This window comes from Bacillus rossius, chromosome 3 (assembly GCF_032445375.1).
Source record: "Bacillus rossius redtenbacheri isolate Brsri chromosome 3, Brsri_v3, whole genome shotgun sequence".
Taxonomy (NCBI): Eukaryota; Metazoa; Arthropoda; class Insecta; order Phasmatodea; family Bacillidae; genus Bacillus; species Bacillus rossius.
Window position 1 is genome coordinate 61,885,175 of NC_086332.1, and position 18,504 is coordinate 61,903,678.

General features: G+C 44.1%; 1 protein-coding gene across 1 annotated transcript in view; it reads right to left on the minus strand.

Moving 5' to 3' along the window:
- LOC134531301 (uncharacterized) overlaps positions 1-18,013 on the minus strand; it is an 80,617-nt gene extending 62,604 nt beyond the window's left edge. Inside the window, exons 1-8 of the mRNA XM_063366995.1 lie at positions 17,908-18,013; positions 15,717-15,843; positions 10,614-11,008; positions 6,437-6,514; positions 5,727-6,386; positions 5,551-5,670; positions 5,219-5,500; positions 4,995-5,162 (exon numbers count right to left, since the gene is read on the minus strand). Coding sequence (XP_063223065.1) covers positions 4,995-5,162; positions 5,219-5,500; positions 5,551-5,670; positions 5,727-6,386; positions 6,437-6,514; positions 10,614-11,008; positions 15,717-15,843; positions 17,908-18,010 — 1,933 coding nt within the window. The 5' untranslated portion in view covers positions 18,011-18,013. The remainder of the gene's footprint in view (positions 1-4,994; positions 5,163-5,218; positions 5,501-5,550; positions 5,671-5,726; positions 6,387-6,436; positions 6,515-10,613; positions 11,009-15,716; positions 15,844-17,907) is intronic.
- Between the last annotated feature and the right edge of the window lie 491 nt (positions 18,014-18,504).

Here is an 18,504-nt window from a genome sequence, read left to right on the forward strand (position 1 = left end):
GTTCTTCCACAACCTGGCGTACGATCAGAACTTCATTATCAGGAAGTTGGGGTACGACACTAAAGACATCTTCATCATTCCTAATTCGGAAGAGAAGCTGATAACTTTTTCCAAAAAGTTACATGATAAGTTCAGCATTCAGTTTGTTGATACGTTCCGTTTCATGAGTCGGGGTCTTGCTTCGCTCGCTGAGTTCTTGCCTGCAGACAAGTTTGTCAGTACTGCTGAGTTTTTCGCTCCTGATGACTTGGAGTTGGTTACTCGCAAGGGAGTCTTCCCCTACGACTTCGTTGATTCTTTTGCTCGACTAGACGATACGAGTCTTCCACCTATCGATGATTTCTTTAATATTCTGACTGATTCTGGGATTTCAGAGACGGAGTATGCTCATGCAGTGAAAGTCTGGGACAAGTTTCAGTGTGCTACTTTGGGGGAGTATGCTGACTTGTACCTGAAGACGGATGTTCTGATCCCAGCAGATGTATTTGAGAATTTCCGTTCCATATGTTTGGAGACATATAGTTTAGATCCATCTCACTACATTTCTTGTCCTGGGTTCGCTTTCGACGCGATGCTTCGAACCACAGGTGTACAGCTAGAGCTACTCACAGATTATGACATGTATATGTTTGTGGAGGCTGGTATTCGTGGTGGTGTAGCGCAAAGCATCAAACGTCATTGTGTTGCGAATAATTCATATGTGCCTGAGACATATGATGCTTCCAAGCCATCCATATTCCTAGAGTATATTGATGCAAATAATTTGTACGGGTGGGCGATGTCTCTACCGCTTCCAATTCGTCATTTCAAATGGTCGGATACATCCGTTGATGTTATGTCTATTCCGGAAAATTCACCTACTGGATACATAATTGAGTGTGACGTGGAGTACCCTCCCGAGCTCCACGAAAGTCACAAAGACCTGCCATTTCTCCCCGTGAATCAATGTCCTCCCGGCTCAAAACAATCAAAGCTGATGACAACGCTGGAAAATAAAGAGCACTACATCGTCCACTATAAAAACCTCCAGCAAGCCGTATCGCATGGACTAAAAATCATAAGAATACATAAAGTTCTTCAGTTTGAGCAGTCGGCATGGTTGGAGCCCTATATTCGACTGAACACCAACAAGCGTAAAGCAGCAGCAAACGAATTCGAGAAGGAGTTCTTCAAGTTGGCTGTGAACTCCACCTTCGGAAAATTGATGGAGAACAAGAGACGAAGGCTCAAAATGGAGTTGGTGTGTTCTGAGAAGAGGTTCAAGAAGTTGGTGTGCCGCCCATCCTTCAAGGATCGCACAATGTACGAGCCGAATTTGTCTCTAGTCCACCTGAACCATGAAACGATAATATTTGACAAGCCGATCTATGCCGGACTGGCCGTACTTGACCTATCAAAGATTCTAATGTATGACTTCCACTACAATACCATGAAGCCTAAATACTCTGAAAATATTCATCTGGCGTACATGGATACAGACAGTTTCGTGTATGAGATCCAGACACAGGACTTCTACCATGACCTCCAAGCCGACCCTATACTGATGGAGAAGTTCGACACCAGCTGCTACCCTTCCGGCCACCCTTGCTTCTCCCCCACCAACAAGAAATTTGTTGGCAAATTCAAAGATGAATGTGGGGTAGAAGTGATGGAGGAGTTTGTAAGCTTACGAGCCAAACTCTACGCCTACAGGTGTGGTGGTAAGAGCGAGAAAAAGGCCAAGGGCATCCAGCGGTGCGTGGTCAAAAACCGCATCATATTCAGCGACTACCTGGTTGCCCTGCAAGAACACCGCACAAGGAGGGCGGGTGTAAGAGCAATTCGCTCCCGGCAGCACATACTATACAGCGAATATAGCAATAAGCTGGCCATCACGTGGGAGGACGACAAACGGCTGATCTGCGAAGATGGTATCCGCACGGTCCCCCACGGATATGTTGGCAATGACCTGTAAAATAATCTGTTGTATAGTTTTTCTGCTGTATTTATTTTCTGTTTTGTCGTTTTATTTTTTTGTATATATTTTCCATTTTGGTGTATAGTTACAGTTTAGCAGTATAGTTTTCTGTTTTTGCTGTTATATCTATTTTGTTGTAAATTTTCCATTTGTTGCATGGTTTCCCTTTGCTGTATAGTTCTGTTTTTCTTGTACGTTTTTCTCTTCATGAGATTTTATTTTTAATAAATACAATTTTACCCATATATTGTTTTACTATTTTAATATAAAACATGAATTCTCCTATTATTTTATTTAAAATTGGTTTCGGAAAAGTGAAATGATATTATACGCAAACATTAAAAAATATCTGCTTCCATGCAGCTTTTAAACATGTGTACGCAAACATGAGAAGAGAATATTACTTGTAAGTTAGGAGACTGAAAAATTTCTGGTCCGCTAAGATGGAGTGATAATTTTTTTTTTAATTATCATTACTTTAACTAACGCATCCACAACGATAGTATTGATAACATATATTTTAGTTAAAACCTATAAATGATAAGACTTTAAGAAAAAATTATGGTTAAAACAACAAAATGACTGTGGATTTTGTAAATTTCGGTCTATAAGGTTCATAATAATGTTGGTAGAGAATTGAAACTCGACCTTATATACACTAACATACTTTAGAAACCTAAACCCGATGACGACATCCATCAGATGAAATCAAGATGGCGGTCTCCACTAAATAAGATGGCTGCCTCCAGCAGACAACGATGGTATATATATTTTTATTTTGATAATAAATTTATTTTAAAGAATGTGGTGTAACGAAAAAATGTAACAGGGGTTAGTGGGGTGTTCGATGACGATGTCATTGTAACAGAGGAGGGGGGGGGCTAGTTGGTGTACTCGTAATGTAGAGGAGTGGGGTGTTCGATGCGCAGGTTTTTAATTAAAATTTTATTAAGTAATATATTTTTAAATTTTATTTAATTTTTTTATAAATTTTAAAATTGATTTCATTAAAATCGTATAATAAATAAAGATTTTCAAAATGGCGGACGAAACTCAAATTGGCGGAATGTTCTAGTAAACAAAATGGCAGATAAAAACAAAATGGCCGCCGGAAGTGATGTAATCCAAGATGGCCGCCGGGGTCAAAGGTCAAGGTCGAATCCAAGATGGCCGCCGGAAGTGACGTAATCCAAGATGGTGGCCGTGGCTCCCCGGCTCCCGACCCCCAACCCCCCTGCACCAGGACATACTATATATACCTACTAATATCTCTTTGTTATATTTTGAAAGGTCTTTAATCCATCACTTACATTGTTTTATACCACTACTACTGTTTAATACATATGGTGCCAACATTATGTCATTGGAAAAAAAATTATTCTTAGACAAACTTTTTAAAATAATTATACAGATACATGGGGGGAAAATAAACTTTCGATGCTTTAAATTTATTAAGACGTTAATCATACCTGACCCCAGATAATAAAATATTTGGCATTTAATTTAAAAATCTAGATATAAAAAATTATTGCAGTAATGCATCTTGCCGCTGGGTTATGTTCACACTCCCGCATGTGTTGTTAATATGGAGCTGTAGAGCTGCCCGGTGTCTGTCTCTAGTGTTTTGCTTGCCTTCACTCAGAACCGTCGAGACAACTAAGGTCCCGGGGAAAATAATTTTGTATGGCCCCCTCCCCATTACTACGTGTACAATTTTCCAAATATATATATATATATATATTACACACACACACATACAGACTGTAAACATATATGTAAACATAGTGACTTTATCTGTAAATGTAACCTGAGCGAATTTAAGGTCTTGTAGGTTTCAATGATGCCATTGGCAATATAATTGTAATTTCGTCCTACTCTCAGGGTATACTCGTGCAAAAACGTGAGCGAGTCATTCAGTACTAGCCGGAGATGTGTAACATCCAATCTCGGTAATAAGCAAATTCACGTGTTCTCATGTTACAAACACACGTATAATACGAAACTCGGACACGAAATTTAAGGAAGTATACTTTAAATAATGCCGAGCGTGGTAAATAGAAGCAAATTGTGTTTTCAACTAAATTTCTAGACTCGAATAACACGTAGTTTCCGCACCCGCCGCCGCACTCGTTGCCGGAGCAGCTACGTCGACAATCGAGTCATTTGATTTGCAGAACGAAACGTTAGAATCTATAATGAAACGGCTCCGATAAAAGCGAAAAAAGATCTGATTTTCGACAAAGAATTTTATTATTAAAATACTGTCCATCTTGCCATAATTCATTAGACAGTTAGTACTGTAACGTTTTCATTTGCCTTTGTGATCTTTGGTTCGCACCATCCGCCACAGTTGGCAACACCGTTGTTACACATCTCTGTTCCTCGACTTCCAATCCATTCACGAAACTACTCCCACCGATTGCCTTATACCGAGAGTTAAGACGTTAGACATCAGAAATGTCGTAACCAACCTGACGCCCGGGCCCTGGGAGATTCTGTCCCCGCCCCCCTCCTCAGCCACAGTTCCCCTGCGCTGCTGCAGACACAGGCGAGTGTGCGGGGAGCACAGAACAAGGACAGAGATATAGAAGTGCGACTCTTCCACTGGAAACTGAAACCATGTTTCGCGCGACATGTGACGCTATCAGTTGGGTGGACCCATAACTATACTAGCAAAGAAACTCGGGATAGAGGTTCTAGTACAAAAGTTTTATGTTAGTAATGTTAATTTATCTACTTGACCACTAATCACTTGGTAAAAGTGATTTCAACTGTGCGAAGAACACTGAAGTCTGTTTTGCAATAATAAAGGTCATGTAGGAGATGCAAACATTTTTGGTTTTGCCACACCAGAAAATATGTAGCTACCAAAATGGAGTGAATTAATTTTCACTGGTTTGTTTGCCTGATGATAGCGTAAGCATTACTTCTCACAATCAATGCAGCTGTGTTAGTAATATATAATGAAAGCCACCATCTAGCGGTCGGGCCGAAAACTGCTTCAAGAAACTGGGTGTCAGGAGAGGGGAGGACTGACCTAGCGTGCAGCCGATGCGCGGGGCGGTGGCGGAGCGCGCGTACTCCTGGCACGTCTCGCCGGCCCGCCCGAACACCGGGTCGCTGTCGGCGATGCGGATGGGGAAGCACTCCGGGTGGAAGTCCTTGAAGTCCACGCCGCAGCACTTGAGCCTGCTGCCGTCCATGCCTGCCAACACACGCCGCAGCACTTGAGCCTGCTGCCGTCCATGCCTGCCAACACACGCCAGCACTTGAGCCTGCTGCCGTCCATGCCTGCCAACACACGCCAGCACTTGAGCCTGCTGCCGTCCATGCCTGCCAACACACGCCAGCACTTGAGCCTGCTGCCGTCCATGCCTGCCAACACACGCCAGCACTTGAGCCTGCTGCCGTCCATGCCTGCCAACACACGCCAGCACTTGAGCCTGCTGCCGTCCATGCCTGCCAACACACGCCAGCACTTGAGCCTGCTGCCGTCCATGCCTGCCAACACACGCCAGCACTTGAGCCTGCTGCCGTCCATGCCTGCCAACACACGCCAGCACTTGAGCCTGCTGCCGTCCATGCCTGCCAACACACGCCGCAGCACTTGAGCCTGCTGCCGTCCATGCCTGCCAACACACGCCAGCACTTGAGCCTGCTGCCGTCCATGCCTGCCAACACACGCCAGCACTTGAGCCTGCTGCCGTCCATGCCTGCCAACACACGCCGCAGCACTTGAGCCTGCTGCCGTCCATGCCTGCCAACACACGCCAGCACTTGAGCCTGCTGCCGTCCATGCCTGCCAACACACGCCAGCACTTGAGCCTGCTGCCGTCCATGCCTGCCAACACACGCCAGCACTTGAGCCTGCTGCCGTCCATGCCTGCCAACACACGCCAGCACTTGAGCCTGCTGCCGTCCATGCCTGCCAACACACGCCAGCACTTGAGCCTGCTGCCGTCCATGCCTGCCAACACACGCCAGCACTTGAGCCTGCTGCCGTCCATGCCTGCCAACACACGCCAGCACTTGAGCCTGCTGCCGTCCATGCCTGCCAACACACGCCAGCACTTGAGCCTGCTGCCGTCCATGCCTGCCAACACACGCCAGCACTTGAGCCTGCTGCCGTCCATGCCTGCCAACACACGCCAGCACTTGAGCCTGCTGCCGTCCATGCCTGCCAACACACGCCAGCACTTGAGCCTGCTGCCGTCCGTGCCTGCCAACACACGCCAGCACTTGAGCCTGCTGCCGTCCGTGCCTGCCAACACACGCCAACACTTGAGCCTGCTGCCGTCCATGCCTGCCAACACACGCCAGCACTTGAGCCTGCTGCCGTCCATGCCTGCCAACACACGCCAGCACTTGAGCCTGCTGCCGTCCATGCCTGCCAACACACGCCAGCACTTGAGCCTGCTGCCGTCCATGCCTGCCAACACACGCCAGCACTTGAGCCTGCTGCCGTCCATGCCTGCCAACACACGCCGCAGCACTTGAGCCTGCTGCCGTCCGTGCCTGCCAACACACGCCAGCACTTGAGCCTGCTGCCGTCCATGCCTGCCAACACACGCCGCCATCTCTACCTGCCCGTCCTCCCGGGATATTTCACCGTCGCGTCTCCCGCTTCCGCAGCGCACGGGAACGTAACAAATAGCAACCAGTGAGATTGCATTTCAAGGTTACCAAATATTAATTCAATTAAAAAATATATGCATTATGCCTCGAGATCAAAGCAAGGGGAGAATGTATATATATAATACAAATTAAACCACAAAATAAAAATAGAACATTAGATATTCTTATACTTGAAACAATGTTTAACATGGATACCACCGTAGCCAAATTGGTCGCACGGAGAAACGTAAACGGAAGAGCTCAGCATTGTCGAGCTAATCCGTACGCTTGCTATTGTAGAAACTATGTTCCGTTTCCGTGTCATTGTAGAACGGGCCTTAGGCGTTTTGGCTCCGGAAATCGCACCAGATAACAATTAATTCGTTTCGGGAATGTACCTATACAGCCAAGTTGAACCGTTATAGCTCAAGCGTAACCTGGTTTCATAATCTGGTTTTATCGTGGTTATACTGTCTTTCCTGTTGCACCATTTTGTTTTGAGCGCTGAACGAAGAAAATTGGGAACTTCGACATGAACATTTCGAGTTGGCAGTTCATGACAATGATCTCGGATCGGCACAGCACGAGCAGATATGAACGGAATTGTTACGGATTTTATTAAGACTTTATTAAGACTTTAATCATGCGTATATATTGGATAATGATTTACAACATTTGAAATTATATATAATACAATTATAAAAAATTCTTCTTTTTCTAGTTTTACAACCACTTAACACAAAATATAAACCATGTTTTAAGTGTTTGAAATGCTTGTCATTAATAAGTGCTGTAATCAATATAATGTTTTCTATATTAAATAGAACCTTTTAACACAACCTATTCATATTTCAGACTGGTTCGTTTTGTAATAACTTTTTAGAAACAGTATGTGATATCAGTAGTTATTAGAAATCAACAGATATGAGGCGACTGCCGTGAGCTGTTATCGTGTGGCAACCGCATCACTTATTTGCTTGCCGTGTCGTAATTGACTGAGCGACTTCATAATTGTTTCAGTCCACCAAATTCACGTAACCTTTCTTTGACACTATTCCTGCTGATTGCTGCAGATTTACAATATGTGAACTTCGCTTCACGCGAGCGACGATCCCGTATACCCAGTATGTGATGACGAATCGTAAAGAGGAATGATCCGAAGATAATTCTTGAGCTAAGATCATTGGCTCGCGGATCTAAGAGCAGAATGGTGCAACTGGGCATAAGCGGAACACAAGTATTGGCCACAGTCAAGCATGGATGTGTAGGTTACTAAAATAAAAGCTGCACATTCTTGGCTTCTAGGCTGTACCACGCCTGTGGAAATGTTGTTGTGGCTGACGTTTTGGCACGCCTTGTTGCAGCCCCTGAAGATGGGGCACCATATGGGGGTGCTTTCCATTGCAGTTCATTGTTTTATATTGAAGTTAAACACTCTTAAACATGTATACTTTTTCTATTGTTTTAACTTTCAGAAAATGAAAAAAATATGTATACATGACATTTTTTTGTATTGTTAGCTGCCAAAGATACATTTTTAACTTTTTGGGATGTACAAACAAGGATAATCAACTGTAAAACAGGATTAAAACTTTTTAGGTTAAACTGAAATGTTACTCGTTTTTTCAAAAAAATGTTGCAATCTGTTTCAGAAAATATTATTTAATTTTACTTGGCCTTTCAAAATCCTCAAATTTGTAAGGATTTTGACAGACAAGCAAAATAAAATAAGTTTTTGGGTTATAGAAATGCTGAACGCGTTAAGAAGTAGCCAGAAGTATTGAAGTTAAACATAAAAAATTTCAGTTCTGTAATCCATTAAATGCTTCATATTTGTACTGCCCAAGTACGTTAAAAATTGGCAGCTAATTATGCAAAATGTATGCAATTTATATATTTATTTTCGTGAAAGTACAATTTTAAAATTCTGCAAGTTTATCTGTGATTAATGTAAATATAAATGCATGACCTCAATTTGAATTATAATTTCATAATCCTCTAATTTCTAAGGCATGTTTTTACCCCAGAAGCCAATAAGAAGCTTAAGATCTCGATACGTATCAGAAAACTACCACTATCCTCCATCCATGTGAAATCTCGCTTATTACGGAGCAGAATGGTAAGGCACTTGACTCACATTCCAGAAAACCAAGAGAATCTTGGTCATCTTTAATTCCGTTTTTAATTGTATTTTTCCAAAGTCTCTCCGGGTAAATGCTAGAAAGGATTCTCTACCCAGCGATTGCCGAGTACTGTGTAGTCATTGAACTGGCAGCTTATAATACATTAAACTAAATAAATAAAAGCTTTTATCGGTCTATCTTGGAACATTTCTTATTATTATTATAAAAAATCCTTGTGTTTCGAGGAAAGTTATGGATAGGCTGAGCGTTTAAAACCACTGTCAAAGTAAAAATCTTTGAATTTAGGTAGCTATCACAACTGGTGTGTGTGAGTATGAAGATTTTAATGTAGCCACTCACATTGTTTTTTTGTATAGTAAAGTTGTTTAAATGGTTTTGCTCCTACCATAACTTAATAGATTTCACAATGCATAACTTATTAGAAAAAATACTTACATACTAGACTAATATTGTCCAAATCCATAATCAATAATCCTTACATATATTTTCAGTTGTAGATATATTTTTCATTACAAAATTAATTATTTATTATTTTAATGTATTAAATTCAAACTTGATGCTAAGGCGTGTTACTAAGCACTTACATCCTAGCATTTTTTATATATTTTTTGGCTTTTTGAGGATCTCCCCTCTTCCCTTCAGATTTCACGGTGTAGGCTAGTTACACTACATAAACTTTTTTTTTTTTTTTTTTTGTAATTTGTGGAGTTTTTCCGTGAAACGTAAAGTGGGTAAAGCTAAGCTATCAGTTGAAAAAAACACATGTTCTAAGAAATAATAAAAATAATTCTAGACGAGCTACTCGTGGGATAAGAAGCGGACGTTGCTGGCATTAACAGTGGCAGGAACAGAACATGGTTAGGACGCCCTAAGGCTAATTCATGATTTCAATGACCTAACGAATATAGACTCTACGATCCTCTATGCACTCGGTAAAATTGCATCTTCTCATTGACTACTGTCTCGTGACATTTGTTAACTGGGATGTTCGTGGTTTGACTTCTTTTGGTGAAGGTTTTTCATTGGCCTTCCTATAAACTGTGGCCCAATAACTAAGCGGAAAAAAAGGCAAAAGTATTTGGTGTTGAATATGCTACATCTGAACTCTAACCGTATTCCTAGTGCACGATAGGCACAGCAAGTCTCTTATTTTTGGGGAAAGGATTTTGGTGTGCTGCTATTCGTTGCCGATCTGCTGGCCAAATTCCACGCATGAGCAGAGCTGACTTTTTCGTTGATTAAATCCAGATGACGGACCCGCGTCTGGCGCCATTAACACGTATATATAGTCACTTTTGTAATCGTCCGGAAGGAGGGGGGGGGGGGGGGGCGGAATGTACCAAGTGTGTGGGTGTGCCAAATGAAACTTTACGACAGCGAAACTATCATGAAAAACACTTTTTTTGTACATTTTAATGGTCATTGAAAAAGTGCGCGAGGAAATAATTAGAAAGGCGCTGTTATCTCTAGTATGTACCTATTTCTGCCGTGACAATAATTGTATCGATGGTTGCGAAACTTCCGCTGGAATTCGTTGAAGCTAACTTGATGTAAGTTTTTGGACATTGGCCATTGCTAAGAACTTTTTCTGTTGAAGAAAAACTTAAAAAATAAAATAAATAAATAAATAAATGTTGTTGACAACAGCAATTGTTTGCTTAATTTTGTGTCGTTTTTGACTTTTTTGGGTATTTTTTATTTATTTATTTATTTTATTTTTTAGTTTTTCTTCAACAGAAAAAGTTCTTAGCAATGGCGTATGTCGAAAAACTTGCATCAAGTCATGCACTCCCATTGCACAAATCTTTTAAAGATGACATGGTTGAAGCTGGTTTGTAGCCTCGCGCAGGGCGCCGGTGGGGGACACAGGGGGACACGGGGGGAGGCAGTGCTGGCACCTGTCATCTGCGGCGTGAGCGCCACGTCGTGCGCCACCAGCTCGGCCCAGACGGCGGCGGCGGCCGCCAGGTGCGCGTGCGGGAGGTCGCGCGCCCCGTGCACGGCCAGCGACACGGCGCGCGCAGACGGCAGCCCGCCGGCTGGAGGGGGAGCAGCGGCTCCGCGCGGCAGCCCCACGCCGTCGCCGTACTCGGCGGGCAGCAGGCGCACGTAGCGCGTGCCGGCGGCGCCCCAGTGCGGGCTCTGCACGTTGTTGCAGCGGCCCGAGTAGGCGCGGTACTTGCGCGGCTGGCAGGGCAGGTCCGCCTCGAGCGGGCAGGCGGCGCCCAGAGCCGTGTCGCGCACGTCCGCGGCGGGCAGGCCGTAGTTCACCTGCGCCTCGTCCAGCCCGTACCTGCGGGGCCGCGCGACCATTCCCAGCTGCCACGACACGTTCCTTCACCACTGCTTGCGAGAATCGAATATGCAATAATTATCTTTTATTTTGTCTTATTGTGCTTGTTAATCCGCGCAGTTAATCCTGGAAAGTTATTCAGGGAACGGTTTACAAATAACTTTAACCTTTGGCACAATGGCCAGGGGCGTAGCCAAGGGGGGGGGGGGGCGTTAGGGATTCAACCCCCCCCCCCCCCCCCCCCGCTTAGCACCAAATTTTTAATTAATTTCTTATTCGTCACTCAAACAAATTTCATATTAAAATTGATAAAATTTTTACCATTACAATATTTAAATTTAAGTACCGAAAACTGCTAAAATAGCACTATTTTACACCTTAAAATCCAATTTTTCCCGGGGGAGGACCCCCGGACCCCCCGCTTTAATACGGGGGGGGGGGGGATGCATGCTTCTTAACACCCCCCATACACAAATCCTGGCTACGCCACTGACAATGGCAAAGCATAAATGTCCAGGGAAGATGCCGAAAACAGTATTACTGCGAACACTATTTTGTAGGGATACAGTTGTTTTATTGTAAATGTACAAATATCTGTAATTTTACACGAATATTTATGTCCCATGTGCAAAAAAAATTGCAGTGAACATGGGTAGTCTGAATTCGTTCGACAAATCTCCGCTGCCGGTTCGTCAAGACAAAAAAAGCTAAAAAAAAATCTGTATGACTTATGGTCACACAGCTGGTGTACGTCTTTGAAGTTATAGCTGAACAATTTTTTTTTTTAATTTGAATTTTTAATGTAACAATGTTAGACTGGATTATTTTAAATCAAACAAAGTTCTACAACCACCACTAATTTTGTCGCTTTAATAAAATGATTACATGGAAATGATTATTGGGGTTGGTAACACGTTACAAAAATATGTGTAAAATAAACGTTTTACCCCAAAAAATTTCAATGAAATTGTTTTACAGTGACAAGATTTTCTCTGGATGTAGAACCTTGTTCAATTAGACATTATCCCCACTCTTAGTGTTCTATCTTTAATATTTTCTCTATATTTTACAACAAAAATGTAGTTCAGTTCTATTTTCAAAAACGTATACCAGCCTCGGGAAGCACTTTATACTATAAATCACATATGTTTTCATCTTGTTATGTCGTCATGAACGTACAGCCGAAACTTGTCAGTAAAATCCAGACCCATTCTGTATGTGATTACATAACTAGGGGTCGGAAAATTTCGCGGATTCATCTCGCGATAGGATAAAATATGTATAATGTACACCTCGAAGCTAATTCCGCTGTTGACACGTGGTTTATAGGGAATACCTACTTCTTGCCGATGAGAAACACTCAACTAAAGAAGTACCGAACCACAGTGTAACAAGTTGAGACGTCTGACCGGTCGGCAATCAATGAACACGTGAAATTCGCATGAGAATACACAGAACAAAGAAGTCTATCCTAGAGGTAATTTAAAACGCGAAATTTTCCTGTCCCTGTACATGCCTAATTTCATTTTCTATAAACATAATAGCATTGTGTCTACAGAGGGACAGGTATGTTTTGCGGGAAAAAAAATCTGAACGCTGATTAGACTACAATAAGTTACGCCTGTGCCAGCAATTCCATTTTTGTAATTGGCGGCCGTCTGCAAGAAAAGTCATTCTTTGCATTATTTGGCCAGGCCATTCAGGAAGAGTGTGCGTTTGCACTGAATGATTGTGATTGGTGTGCTGACAGTAAATATTCACCTGAAAATAACTCAACCAATCACGAAACAGAGACGTTGCTATAGTGTTCTAAATCACGGCTAGTATCGAAATATTTGTTGAGGCAAACAAACTTTTATCTTGATGTACACCACAGCACACCACACCACCAATTATCATCATCAAAGGCTCTTCAAAATACAATACTGCCACCCCCTAAACCTATTGATTTTAAACCACAATAAACTCAAGGCACATTACATTTTCAAAAGGGCTGAACCTAAGCTAGCTAAGGAAAGACACCAGGAAAATTCGCCTTTATAATGGCCTATTATAGGATATATTCCACAGTCTCGTGTATCATCGGGCAAATGTCACCTGTTCATTAGCTTCTGAATGGTGAGACGTCTCAAATTGTTAGACTGTGATTCAGTAATTCTCTAGTTGAGGGTTTTTCATTGGCCAGGAGTATTCCCTATAAACTGTGTGCCAATAGTGGAGTAACTAACTCGGTTAGTGAGACCACTCCTTAAGCCTCTGTGCATTACCGAGAGACGTAAAGCCCCATTAAACAAACGAACTTCAAGTACATGTTAATAATTTTTGAACCTCCTACACATGTTAGAGTACTTAGTAAGGCAAGGATCGCAGTGGAGGGTGAATATAATTGAATCATTATTTAAAATATCTATATATTTTGCAATCATTGAAGTATTTTAATTAAACCAATAATTAATTGCTAGTTAAGATATGTTTTGTTTGTTTATTTTTCTATATGAATTTTTTTTAATTTTTGTACCTTTTTTCTCTTTTATTATATGGATAATATATTTAAAAATCTCACTTAGCATAAAGAGACTACAAGCACTCGTGTAAGAACTTGCTTTTGACAGTGTTAAATTTTCTGAAAAACTTAGTGTGATTCTATAAAAAATTAAATTAACAATATTAATAACAATCCTTCTAGTCCCAAAGTTAGTAAAATACTTGCGAATTATTAGAGAGGCAGTAAGTTAATTTAGGTGTTAGAAGGTGACTTGTTACAAATGTTTTTGTAAGAAGCCGCGTCACCTACGGATACTTCTGTAGGCCCATATTTCAGTGTGTTAGTGTCAATAGTAAGGTAAGTTTTTTTTTTAATATATGCGTTCTAATTTTATATATAGGGTATACTGTATATGTAGACAATGACTATGACCTACAATATACGGGTACAGGTTCATCATGTAAAAATAAGTTGATAAAATATACGACATATAGTATAAAGTGCTTTCTAAGACTGTTATACTCCTTTGAAGGTGCAGCTGAATCGGTCTTTTTTTTAATAATTAAGAATCTATTTATGAAACACTAAGCGTCTGGGTAATGTCTAATTGAAGATAGTTATACAAACACTGCAAATAGTGTCGCTGAAATAAAATTATTCAATGGAAATAACTTGTTGATTATTAATCTAAATGTCAAAAAAAAAACGCATAAAATTTTGAACGACATACTTCGACGCCTGGCAGATATGCAACACTCACAACATTCAGTTTGCAACAGCTGCCTAATTTTAGGGGCTCTGACTGGTATGTGATGTACGCTCCAATGAAAGTATTATACTTCGAAGAAAACACTAAAACACTGCAGACGCAACTTAAAGCACCTTAATATGAATGCTGAAAAAATAATATGTGTATTGAAACACCACAAGCCATCAAATGTGATTGCGCCTTCATTTGCGAGGAAATATTTTTTTCATAAAACATAACTTGTTTATTTACGGTTGTTTTAATTTAGGTACCACAATTCACACAATTTAGCACATAAAATGTGAGTACTGTATTCCAAATATGGTACGCTACGCCACAGTACACAGCCGTTGGAAACATGTGTGTCCCATTTACCACCGACACCGTACTGTACCATAGCATTTACGGGCAGTACGTACGCAGTCTGTTGTTAAACGTGCTGCCCTACTTCCATATTTGGAATGCAATCTTCAGATTTTAAGTGCTTCATTCTGTGAACGATGGTATGTATCTAAAGAGAAACAGACTTTAAGTAACAACGTATGTTTTATGACAAGATATGTCCACTTTAATAAAGGTGCAACCACATTTTATGTCTTGTGGTGTTTGATGAAAAGTATGGTTCACGTTAAAGTGCTTTAAGTTACGTCTGCAATGTTTTAATTTAATTATTAGTTAAATGTTTTCTTCGAAATACATTTCATTTGTGTGTACATTACTAAACAATCAGTGCCCCTGATTTTAGGCAGCTGTTTCAAACTTAGTATTGTGAGTGTTGCATATCTGCCAGGAGTCAAAGATTTTTCGTTCTCAATTTTATGCTAGTTTTTCGCTAAAACAGTGGGTTATAAGGCAGTAAAACAAGGCGACCTTTTTCGTTACTTTTGACATCTATATTTAAAATCAGCATTTAAAAAAACACATTATTCCTTCGTGTCACAAACATTTATGGAAAATGAGAGTGTTACCCTAAATTATTTCCATTAAATAATGTTATTTCAACTACACGATTTGCCTTTTTTTTTTTTGTAGAACTTTGTTCAACAAGACACTACCCAGACGCTTTGGCGTTTCATCAATCGTTTTTTTAAATTAGGTTTTGAAAAACAAAACGACCGGTTCAGCTGCACCTTCAAAGGTGTACGTATACCTTGGGAAGCACTTTAGACCATATGCCGTGTGTGTGTGAGTGTGTACATCAACTTATTTTTACGCGAGGAACCTGCAGTCGATGGAATAGTGTACACGTATGCAGTAGCGGATCCATAGGGGGGGGGGGGGGGCTAAAGGGGCTCAAGCCCCCATCCAAAAGTATCTGGGTCCACTTACTTTTGTTTTAGTGTTTGCCTTGATAAAGCCTAGCCTCAGCTGGGTCAAGCCCCTCCCAAACCGAAATGCTGGATCCGGCACTGCACGTGTGCGATGTACTGAAGCAGGGGGAGAGGCCGGGACGGGAAATGGCCGGGTGCACTCACGCCTGCACGATGTACTTGGTGGCCTCCTCGGCCACGAGCGCGGCGCGGCTCATGTTGCGGGTCTGCTCGGAGCCGGCGTGGGAGGCGGCCATGAACCAGGCGGGGCTGCCGGGCCGCTGCCGGACTCCTGCGGACACAGTCTCGCTCGTCACCCTGCTCCGCCCGTCCCGCCGAAGAACAGTGCAACAACCATCCCAGCATACGTCTTACATTTATATCGGGAAGCTACTTTCAAACTAAATGAGGATGTTAAGACTAGGTATTCGAACCTCGCCCCATGTTTCTGTTATTCACCGACAGAGAGTTACTAAACACGAGTTCACTCCGTCCACCGGCAGGGACTCACTCGACCTGGGTACACTCGGTCCGCCGGCAGGGAGTCACTCACCATAGATACACTCGGTCCACCGGCAGGGAGTCACTCGTCCTAGGTACACTCGGTCCACCGGCAGCTACTCACACACTCTAGGTGTACACTCGGTCCGCCGGCAGGGAGTCACTCACCATAGATACACTCGGTCCACCGGCAGGGAGTCACTCGTCCTAGGTACACTCGGTCCACCGGCAGCTACTCACACACTCTAGGTGTACACTCGGTCCGCCGGCAGGGAGTCACTCACCATAGATACACTCGGTCCACCGGCAGGGAGTCACTCGTCCTAGGTACACTCGGTCCACCGGCAGCTACTCACACACTCTAGGTGTACACTCGGTCCGCCGGCAGGGAGTCACTCACCATAGATACACTCGGTCCACCGGCAGGGAGTCACTCGCCCTAGGTATACTCGGTCCACCGGCAGCTACTCACACACTCTAGGTGTACACTCAGTCCGCCGGCAGGGAGTCACTCACCATAGATACACTCGGTCCACCGGCAGGGAGTCACTCGTCCTAGGTACACTCGGTCCACCGGCAGCTACTCACACACTCTAGGTGTACACTCGGTCCGCCGGCAGGGAGTCACTCACCATAGATACACTCGGTCCACCGGCAGGGAGTCACTCGCCCTAGGTATACTCGGTCCACCGGCAGCTACTCACACACTCTAGGTGTACACTCAGTCCGCCGGCAGGGAGTCACTCACCATAGATACACTCGGTCCACCGGCAGGGAGTCACTCGTCCTAGGTACACTCGGTCCACCGGCAGCTACTCACACACTCTAGGTGTACACTCGGTCCGCCGGCAGGGAGTCACTCACCATAGATACACTCGGTCCACCGGCAGGGAGTCACTCGCCCTAGGTACACTCAGTCCACCGGCAACTACTCACTCGCCCTAGGTATACTCGGTCCACCGGCAGGGAGTCACACACCCTAGGTACACTCGGTACACCGGCAGCTACTCACACACTCTAGGTGTACACTCGGTCCGCCGGCAGGGAGTCACTCACCATAGATACACTCGGTCCACCAGCAGGGAGTCACTCGCCCTAGGTACACTCAGTCCACCGGCAACTACTCACTCGCCCTAGGTATACTCGGTCCACCGGCAGGGAGTCACACACCCTAGGTACACTCGGTACACCGGCAGCTACTCACACACTCTAGGTGTACACTCGGTCCGCCGGCAGGGAGTCACTCACCATAGATACACTCGGTCCACCGGCAGGGAGTCACTCGCCCTAGGTACACTCAGTCCACCGGCAACTACTCACTCGCCCTAGGTATACTCGGTCCACCGGCAGGGAGTCACACACCCTAGGTACACTCGGTACACCGGCAGCTACTCACACACTCTAGGTGTACACTCGGTCCGCCGGCAGGGAGTCACTCGCCCTAGGTACACTCAGTCCACCGGCAACTACTCACTCGCCCTAGGTATACTCGGTCCACCGGCAGGGAGTCACACACCCTAGGTATACTCGGTCCACCGGCAGCTACTCACACACTCTAGGTGTACACTCGGTCCGCCGGCAGGGAGTCACTCACCATAGATACACTCGGTCCACCAGCAGGGAGTCACTCGCCCTAGGTACACTCAGTCCACCGGCAACTACTCACTCGCCCTAGGTATACTCGGTCCACCGGCAGGGAGTCACACACCCTAGGTACACTCGGTACACCGGCAGCTACTCACACACCCTAGGTGTACATGGTCCACCGGCAGGAACTCACTCGCCCTAGGTACACCCTGTCCACCGGCAGGAAGACTTATACTCTAAGTACACTCGATCCACCGTCAGGGCTCACCCTTGCCGAAGATGCCCGGCTCGAGCACGTGGAAGCGGTCATTGAGCGCGGCGCCGGCGCGGTCCACGAAGGCCGTCATGTCGCCGGCGCTGAGGTGCGGCATGGCGACGCGCGGCGCGGGCAGCGGCCGGATGCTGGCCGAGGGCATGGCCGCGCAGCATACCAGCAGCCACGACACCGGCGCCAGCCTGCGGGCACGCGGGTCGAGTCACGGGCTGTCGCTTCACATCTCAGCTCTCCGTAGGAGGTCACATGGAACCACAGTGCTGCCATCTGTGGCGGATGGCGCGAACCAAAGTTCGCAAAGCCAAAGGGAAACTTTATAGTTTTTACTGGTTAATGAATATTAACAGATAGACAGCATTTATATAAAATTCTTTGTCAAATATAAGGTAAAAAACCGGGGTTCGGTATTTTTTTGTATTTTTTTTTGGCTTTACTTTTATCGGAGCCGTTTCATTATATTGTTTAAAATTTATGTCTGCCTATCAAATGATTAAATAGTCTACGTAACCGAGCCGGCAGCGAATTCTAACGGTGGGTGCCAAAAAATGTATTTGAAAACACAATTCGCGCATATATTTATCACGCTTCTAC